The sequence below is a fragment of the Montipora foliosa genome, chromosome 14 (genome assembly GCF_036669935.1).
Source record: "Montipora foliosa isolate CH-2021 chromosome 14, ASM3666993v2, whole genome shotgun sequence".
Classification (NCBI taxonomy): Eukaryota; Metazoa; Cnidaria; class Anthozoa; order Scleractinia; family Acroporidae; genus Montipora; species Montipora foliosa.
Window position 1 is genome coordinate 1,245,026 of NC_090882.1, and position 10,000 is coordinate 1,255,025.

The 10,000-nt window shown below is 38.7% G+C and overlaps 1 protein-coding gene across 1 annotated transcript in view; it reads right to left on the bottom strand.

Moving 5' to 3' along the window:
• The window catches only part of LOC137984326 (atrial natriuretic peptide receptor 1-like), a 41,694-nt gene that overhangs the window by 14,841 nt on the left and 16,853 nt on the right, over positions 1-10,000 (bottom strand). The window contains exons 6-13 of the mRNA XM_068831476.1: positions 8,960-9,050; positions 8,412-8,517; positions 6,067-6,144; positions 4,899-4,976; positions 2,930-3,034; positions 1,642-1,713; positions 1,075-1,243; positions 507-653 (exon numbers count right to left, since the gene is read on the bottom strand). Of these exons, the coding sequence (XP_068687577.1) occupies positions 507-653; positions 1,075-1,243; positions 1,642-1,713; positions 2,930-3,034; positions 4,899-4,976; positions 6,067-6,144; positions 8,412-8,517; positions 8,960-9,050 (846 nt within the window). The remainder of the gene's footprint in view (positions 1-506; positions 654-1,074; positions 1,244-1,641; positions 1,714-2,929; positions 3,035-4,898; positions 4,977-6,066; positions 6,145-8,411; positions 8,518-8,959; positions 9,051-10,000) is intronic.

Below are 10,000 nucleotides of genomic sequence, written 5' to 3' on the forward strand. Positions count from 1 at the left end.
TTTAAATTTTACATTTGGATGTAACGTATTCTAAAGCTTAGTTCGGCTAAAGGTAGGCCAGCCATGTTCAGGAAAAATGGAATTTTCACGTGCTGCTTAAATCTAAAAATTACATTTTTTTCGTTTCATACGATCTTCCGAACGGCTAACTGGTGAAGAAACAATGCAAAAGTGATACCGAGACAAATTAATAAAAATCACTACAGAGACAAGCTAAATACTATCCGGTATAGAGGGTCACAGCACTACGTGCCCTTTTTACGTAAAACTATTTCTTTTCTTTTTTTTTGTGTTTCATTTTTGAACTGTACAGATCTTTATATAGCAATTACCTGCCTATAACGATAACTGGATTTCTAAAAGCTGGCCCACCACACGGGGCAAAGAATACTTGCCTCCAGGCAATGACATTCACCCTTGCAGATGTTTATATTTAGCAAAAAGTTATAACTAGAATAGGCTACAACTCGAACATTGTCACTGCTAAACTGAACGAAGAAAAAAACCTTTGTGCGTTAAATCCTCAAACATGTTGTAAGGCAAAGCACGAGTTAAAATCTCTGAGAGAATGATTCCATAGCTGAAGACATCTCCAGTTTGAGAGCGAGGGAAAAGATCGTTGAAAGTATGCTCAGGTGCAGTCCAAAGAGCATCTGAAAAGAAAGGAAAAAAATTAAAATGTTATTTTAAAATGTTGACCTTGCTCTAAATCCTCTCCCAGCGTCATTTTTAAAAGCTTGACAGTTTTCGGTCTTACTAATTATTTTCGACAAATTTACTTTGAATTGAGAACAACTCGGGCCAGTTGTAGGGCCTATGCCGGTAACTATGGTAACATGACTCGGAAACTGGGCCTTAGGAAGCCATCTCGCAAATCGGTGATCACTCTAACTCAATACAACTCTCTAGCAAATAATATTTACTTTCCTCAGAACTAATTCCCAGGTACGTGTTAAACAATACCTCATTTCAAAGATAACAAAATAAACTTTAACTTAGTCCCAAATGAGTAAACGTTTTTGTCGTGTCTTAGGGTGCCTGCTATCTGTTTTGAGTATAAAAATTTCAAGATACCATAGTACTTGGCTTCTGTTCCCGCCTCCACGTCAATCTCCTGCCCTTCTTTGAATAGGAACAACCCGTGATCGGTGACTTTACTGGTCCATCGACTATCAATGAGCACATTTGAAGATTTCAAGTTGCCATGAACCTGGATGGGGCTGTTTTGAATGTAGTGCATCCCCTGTTCAGTTGTAGGAAAATTGAGAATGTTGCCTCTGTTTCAAAATAGGGTTAAGGCAATAGCAAATGGATTCTTATGGGAAGTTCATTAGAGAACATAGCGAATTCGTTGGCATGATATGCTACTTGCAAAGCCAGTCATTCAACTAAAATCCTGGGATAACTGTTTTAATCGAAAGAACTTGAAGCCATTTCCCGAGGTCAGAGGAATGATCCTGTTCCTCAGTTCGAGGTTGAGCACGAAAGCATTTTGAAATGACACAAAAAACAAGTCACCTATTCCAATGCAATTTAAGCATGAAACTGTGGAAGATGCCAGTTCGCAGCTTCCAGCTTAAAATAGACGGTTTTCACTTTATTTTCACACAGAAATAACATAAAACCAAATATTGTACATACACGAGCAATATCGCATGAAATAGACATTTTGAACATCCAGTCCAGTGAAAGGCTGTCATTGTGCAATACATCCTGAAAAGTTACAAGTTATAAATTAACTACCAAGAGAAATTGTAGGTCTTAGAGATAATAAATAGCACATGCAATAAGAGCGTTCTGGTTGGATGCTGCCAATTTGCTTGTCTGTCATCTTAAGAAGTCAATGCCCACTTGAAATGACAGCAACAATTTTTTAAACATTATTTTACTTACAAAAATTGTTTTACTGAACAGACAAAGAAAAAAATCGTGTAACTTACAGGGAAAAAACACCCACCCGAAAAAAAGTAAAGAGCACAAGGTATTCGAAACGGTCAACCATCCAATAACAAATTAGGCCAAAATGCCTTTACACAAGCCAATAACTGCGACATGCAAGTCGAAACTAACACGAACGGCCACTGAATCTTAGACAGGATGTGCTTATGCCATCCCATGTTTCTGAAAAACTACGACGCGACCACGATTTTCGCACTTTTGCAGTCACAGCGTTAATCGTGCCGTTTCGTTTTCGTCATGTGAGAGGCCTGTACGGGTCCGCAAATGACCCCAAGCTGTACCGCAAATGATCCTGAAAAAAAGTAAGGATTGGCATAGAGGGTGCAATGGTTTGGATAGAGAATTAATGTGAAGAGCGCTTATTTTTATTAAAATCGCTTTAAATCATGGCTCACAACAGGTTTCTGCCTCATTATAGTTTTCCAGAAAGACTGAATTTTGTTTCTTACCACGCTGTTATAAATTTGCCACATTTAATTAATCGGATACAATCATCAAAAACTAACTTGGACGCAACTCTAAACTGATTGTGACCAGCGGTTAGGGTTAGTGATCATTTGCGGTACAGTTTGGGGATCGTTTGTTGTTCTGAGATCTTTTGCGGACCCGTACTGGGCCCGGTTGTTCAAAAGCCGATTAACGCTAATCCCGGATTAAAAATTAACCAAGCAGTTTATTTCTCCATTCCCAAATGCTGTTCAACGCTGATATTTGGCAAAACTTTACATCAGAAGAAGTCAATCTCGATAAATAAAATCAAGCAAAAGAAACTTTCACCAAAAAGTTGAAAAAATGAAACAAAAGTTTACGCTAATCCTGGATTAAGTTAATCGGCTTTCGAAAAACCGGGCCCTGGTCTGTTTTTCGGTCGAGTTGCCATAAATGTTTCCTTTTTTAATTAATATTTCTTGACGAAGCGTCTCTGCAAAGGCTTGCTTACAGACTTTAACCAGCAGCAAATTATCTTTACCTGGAGACTTCCTTTGTTACAGTATTGTGACAGTATACAAATCTGACCGGGGTTTACGCAAGCACCGATGAAGGTGTTGACATTTTGGTGGTTCAGGTCCTTCATCTGAAAGGAAAGAAAGAACAACGAATAAGGAAATGCCTAATCATAGTAATACTTCTCAAGCAAGCCGCCTGTTTTTATACCATCAAGAAACCTAGTTCACTCTACGATGGGTAGAGAAAATTGTAATCTACAAACGTTGAGTTGATTTGTGTACTTAAGGTGGCTCCATATGGTTATTCGCTGTTTATTTGGCGCGCGCTAGTATCCACTATCCACGGGAATTTTCGCATTGCTCTTAATTAATCGCAGCTCTCTCAAGTCTATCGAAATAGACTTCTAAAAGACAGAACTACTCTTTTCAACCATCACTGTTAAATTAACGGGGTTTTATCCGGAATTATAACTCTCTAAAGATAGGTTGTTGACAGTGTTTATTTTGCTTTTATTTTGATTTTCTTCAGGTCACAGGTCATTGTTTTACTAATACAGAAAGTATCCTAAACATTCATAAAGGCTAACCTTAGGCCTAATTAGGCCTAAAGACAAGTTTTAGGCGCAAGGTTAGCTATTATGAATGTTTAGGATGCTTTCTGTATAGGTAAAACAATAACCTGTGACCTGCGTTTTGTACCTGCCGCTGAGCCACCGGTGCTTATGGTTACCTAAGTGAAGAAATTGATGGAATTTGGTCGAGAGCTCAACCTTGAGCTCTTGGCAAGGAGGGACAAAGTTTGAAGGAGTATCTTCTTCACTTCAAATATGGGAATCCCCCTTTGGCCATTTTTGCTTGTTTTCCGTAGCGTTCACGAATCCAAGGACGGCTATGAACCTCGATCGATGGTTATTAGAATCAGATTAGTTGTTCAGAACAGTGGGAAATGATTTTTTTAAACACTTGACCTTCTGTTGGACTCCAAAGGATTTGCAGCCTTCTTAAAGATAGGTAAACATTTCAAAAAGATGATACGTCCACATTATTTTGACAAAAAAAGAGTTTGCAAAGTTGGGAAGCCATGTTTGTTTACCTTCCGCATGGGAGAGCCGCGCGTCGGGCGCGCGAGCTTTAAAGCTCACGCCATTCAGCCACTTACTAGTAACCAGGTTTCGCGCGGTCAGGAAACCATATGAAGCCACCTTAAGCCTAGCTTTTTCCACTGGCGCTTGTGAAGCTGCTCTAAAGAGCCACTTGATGAAATCTCTTATTCTTCTTTCGTGCTCACATAGCAACCTTTACCCAATTCAGTGCATATCTAAATTTCTTGCACCGAGATGCTTTCAATTAAGTGTGGAGAGTAGTGAAACGTCAAGTTTGGGTTTTGTAATACTGTGCTTGATGCATGACTCCCTGAAAAATAATTTGTTTTCCCGCGCCTAAGGGCGGCTGCATGCGTTCGCCATGATCTGTGATTAGCTCATTCAGTTGTCTGCGTCTGTTGTGTGATTGGCAACTTGTTTTGGTTTCGGCGGCTTTCACAGCACTACACATTTAAAAGCGTTTCAACGAGACATTGTCCCGTCATTTTAATCGCACACTAAAAATCCAAAGGACGCTGTTCGGTTGATGTCCTCTAATGATGAGAAATCTGGTTCCCTTAAGCAACTATTTTAATGCTTAGGCTATTAACTTTTGTTTTTAGGGACGGATTGCTAAGGAAGAATTAATGAACGAAATGATATATGAAATGAATCAGGAAGAATTGCATCTTGAAAACTTTGGGTGAACATTTATAAGTTTTCGTGTTGTAACTCATTAAACTGGTTAATCCTTTCGTGGTAGATTCACAAACTTGTTGAATTCTGAGTAGAAAGCGTTGCAAACGCCATGCCGTTCAACTAAAATGCTTGCGATTTACTGAGCTTGTTTTAACCTCTGTAACATGTATTAAAAGATAACATTCAAATGAGTTATTGCAACTGATCTAACCTCTTTGAGCTCCAACAGAACATTCCGGTCCAGATTCACTTTAGCCTTCTGTATGTTCTTCACTGCCACCGTATTGCCCTTTAAACGTAACAAAATAGCTGTTAATTTACTGTTGTGAACAAACTCTTGCAGTCACAAAAGGGTTTTCCTCTCTGATAACAAGCCACGAACCACACAATAGGCCTTTTGCAACAAACGATCACATGGTACAGAATCCGCCATGCTGGAGGGCAAGCTCATTATTATTCCCCCACTGGGACATTAAAACAAAAGCAAGTCAAGCTTGACTGGTTCAGGTCTCTTTGTTTTAATGTCCCAGTGGGGGAATAATAATGAGCTTGCCCTCCAGCATGGCGGATTTTGTACCATGTGATCGTTTGTTGCAAAAGGCTTATTAGGGTGTGTCTAACTTGGTGCCTGTGTGAAAATGATGCCTCTTCATTTTAGCTTTGATGAGGGCCTTAATTGCACTGGAAATTGCCACTTGGCATTTACGGTAATAAATAATCATGATAAAGACAGGGTGAATTCAAAGAAAGATGAACCCACGTAAGAACTGATCGGCAGTAAGAGCATGACTGATTTATGGAAGCATATACGATACACATGAAATGATAATTTTGATCGGCCAGTTACTCAGCTTGCGTGATATATATTTAACAGTTATTCACCTTAGTGTCAGTGCATGAAAGGGATAGGTATTTACCTCGCCGCTTCAAGGCTCGGTAACTCTACCACCAGTTGCCTCCATTTCGGTGAATAATTGCAAAGAATTTCCCATTAACGGTTCTCTATACTGTAGCATTCCCGTCTCCAGAAGCTGCGTTTCGTGAACAACGACTTTTTGGCCTGTTTCAAACGACACGCAGTCGTAGTGCGGAGAAAAATCAAGGTGGGCCACCAAGCTAACTTTCAAGATATAGCGCACCACATTTAACATAATTTGTTTTCGAATTTCTCGATTTTCGGTCACATTTTATTTTATTTCTGCTCAGCTGAAAACCCTTTGGAGCCTCCTTGAGATGACGGGCTCTCAGCTGTCGTTCTTCTTCAGTTTGCTTACAAGCTCCCCAATGATGATTAAGCCTCGGGCGGATTGGGATATCGCTGAAAGTTTCTCCAGCAAAACGACTAACTAATCTACAGGTGTCAAAAGAATAATGTGTACCTCATAAACTCCAAGAACTGTAAATATCTGTCCTCTGACGTCCTCTGCCATTGACCCACGTTCACTTCCCAGACTTTGCTGTGCAGGGAGAATAAAGAAAAGCAGTTTACCAACGTCCTATATTAAGGTGGCTCAAACCAGTTTCAACACTTTCAAGAGATCTTGTCATTAGAAGGATTGACACTACAACACTTTATCTTGTAACAGCAATGTTATAGTACCGCGTGAAACACCAATTATTGCTGAACAAGATGAAGCCTTTTTTGTGGCGTAACAAGATACCATGGCAACAGGAAAGCCTTGCAAAAACACCCTATATTTTGGCTTTAGCTGCTCATATCTCACAAAAGTGATCAGCAGGCCAAGATGAAACTCTCTGCAAAGTTAAAAAAAATTTCAGAAAGTTTCATTCTGGCATGCTGATTACATTACAAAAATATAAATGGGGGTCACCGAGTTCGTTTTTGAGATATGAGCAGCTAAAGCCAAAATATGGGGTGTGTTTGCAGGGCTTTCCTGTTGCCACGGTAACCTTTTATGACACAAAAATGACCGAATCTTTTTTAGCAATAATTGGTGACGATATGGTACCCTAACATTGCTGTTAAGTGATAAAGTGTTGAAGTGTCAATCCTTCTAATAAGAACGTTTCTTTCAAGTGAAACTGGTTTGAGCCACCTTAAGTAGGCTCAAACCAGTTTTAACACTTTCAACAAACTGTACTATGTGGAAGGATTAAATCTACTAAAGTTTTTCACTTAATGGTAATGTTATGATGTCATATGAAACACCAATAGATGCTTAACAACATGCATTCATTAATGTGACGTAACGAGTTACCATGGCAAGAAAAGAGTCATCTAAAGACAGCCTATATTTTGTTTTAAACGCATTTATCTCAAAAACGAACGCGGTGACCCCAATTTTTTTTATTGCTGCAGAGTGATTAGCACGCTAGGATAAAACTGTCTGCAAAGTTTAAAAAAATTATCTGGAGCAGATTTATAGCCACCTTCACAACTGTAAAACTTTAAGGTGGCTCTGAATTCGCTCCAGAGATTTGTTTTAAACTTTGCAGAGAGTTTCGTCTAAGCTTGCTAATCACTTTTCAGCAATAAAAAATGGGTGTCACTGAGTTCGTTTTTGAGACATAAGCGCTTAAACACGGCACGCCAAATACGTCCACTTGAATCTCCTTCTTTAAGGACGGTGCCTACTATTGTTATTGCGCATACGTTTTGCGCATCTCGAGATACTCGAGTTTCCTATCGGTGATGCTCACTAATACAGGGATATTTTTGTGCGGTTTAAAACTACCCGGATAAAGTAGATCTTAGTAAGTAGTCTAGGTATCCAAAAAGAAAATTGGGGGTAACGATGCATTTTGGAGACATAATTAAGCTTCAATTTGAGAAAGAACGCCATACATTGCTTTGTATTTTAGAGCTTTTTACAAATATTATTCATGAATTATCTTTGAAAAATGCGTGGTTACCCCCAACTGTCTTTTTGGATTTCAATAACACTTGTCAAGATCTACATTTCCTGCACACCGTAATCATAAACCGGGGCAAAAATACCTTTGAATTAGTAGGCACCGTCCTTAACAACTTATATTGCCTCTGTAATATAACGCCCCCGAAGATCAAACCATGCGGAAATAGCATTTACAGCCTGCTTCCCATCGGAGCATTTCATGTTGAAATCCCTAAATAAAGTTGACAAAAAAGAAACACCAATAGAGAGAGAGATTAACCACGTTTACAGCAGGCGGCGAACGTCCGACCAAAATTTGCGTTTTGCTAGAAATGGAAGAAACTCGTTTGATATGAGCTCATTTCTTGCGTCTTAGCAGCAGGTATCAAGTGAATTTTTCAAAAGAGAGAGACGAGTTAGAATATCATCATTTTCAGGATTTTATGACAAGCGTTTCGCGTTTGCCGTTTCACGTAAACACGATGCCTAATCTCTCTAATATATCTTTAATACTGTTACCCCGATACCACAACATTATTACTGAAGGTACTAATGCCCAGCTCACACCAAACCTTAACCATGTTACTTAGACACGGTTTCAAAATGTTTTTTCAAAAAGATTTTTGTCGACTACAAATTTAGCGCAGATTAAAGCATGTATGGAAACTCACCTGAATCTCACGTAAAAGCCAGTTCTACATTTTTCTGTGACTCATTTTCATTTTGTTAAATCCAGTTTAATTAAACATGTTTGTTGGTATGAATGGGGTATAAGTTAATATATTTAAGTTAAACATTAGCTTTTAAAAAACGGCGTGTATGTTGACAAAAAAATGATCAAGTTTATTTAGAGATTATGAATATCATACCATGCTCTTCCTGGATCCTAATTTCCCTTTATTCTTTGGCCACTTGATGTCTTCATATTTGATAGCCCATGTACGGGCCAATAAGGCTGCTTCAAAAGCTTGCTTTCTGTTAAATGAATGGAAATGATATCTAAGGGTGTCAAGAAGGACAAAATGGGAATTTTTTTTAGAAAAACATGTAGGAAGAAAATAGGATATCCTTTGAGGCCCCAAACAAACACATGAACCACTTGAAGCTCTGAAAGCTTTCAAGATGCACTGTTCTCAAAGGACATGGCTAAAAAAGTGTAACGGTTGGCCTATTGTTCTGAAACAAAGAGCTTTTCTATATTGAGAAGCAATAACATCAAAGTTATTCAAGGTAGCGGCGCTCGGGAACTTTGAAAGTAAAAAGAAGCGGTTCTGAAATTATTTATTACGGATATAAACCTCTCTTTGAGGAAAATTTAAGCACATTTGATTGTACACATAATTTTTTGTGGATTAAGATTTGCATCAATATGTTCATTCCAACAGTTAATGCTACGTAAGCATATCTGTCCCGTTACCTTTGCCACAATAAAAATCCAACCAAAACTGCCACTAGAAGAACAACAACCAAACTTCCTGCCAATAAATATGGCCATATTGGATCTTCCTCTGTGGAAAAAGCCCAAAAGAGGAAAATAAGCACAATTATTGCAGTGTGACAATAAGATGCACCTAATCATAGTTAATATATGGAGATGGTTATGGAAAACGATAATTCTTTTAAATGATTTTGTTTGCTGTATATGTTTGGCCCTGACCATGCACAAACCACACCCTTTTTTCAAAAATACAACCAATCAAAAGTTTTAATCAATTTATTCAAAACCCATTTGCGAACCAAGTACAAAAGATTGTGCATGGTCTCGGTCAGGTTAACATGAAGCGCGATGTCAATGTTCTCGCTTTTGTAGTCTCTAGAGTTTCATAACCAGTCCATCTATGTCGGAACTATGCTATAGCAAAACGAGTTCAAGAGCTTTCTCTCCATATTGCGTTTTATAGCAGCTCTCGTAAACCTCTCTTCTCTTGACACAGCTTCTACGGTTTCTATTGTTTTAAACTCTGCGTCGTTTTACTGTTGTTCCTTCTTTATATTTTGGCTTTGTTCCTTTGAGGTTCTTTTTGTTTCAGGTCTGTGGAGGAAGTGCGGCTCTGTGGTTAGGGTGCTTGCCTTGAGATTCGGAGTTCTCGGGTTCAAGACTCGTTCTTACCACTCGTTGAGTCGCTGGTTCAACTTCTCGGCCGCACTTGTAAATAGCCAACTGGCTTGCCTCCGGCCAGTTGGGATTTTTAACAGTTGTTGTATTGTTCTGTCGTTTCTTTCATTGTGTTGAGAAGGATTGACACTACAATACTTTATCACGTAACAGCAATGTTACGGTACCATGTAAAACATCAATTATTGCTTAAGGACGGTGCATACTAATTACAGATATTTTTGCCCCGGTGTGTGATTATGCAGGAAATGTATATCTTAACAAGTGTTATTGAAATCCAAAAAGAAAATTGGGGGTAACCACGCATTTTTCAAAGATAATTCATGAATAATATTTGTAAAA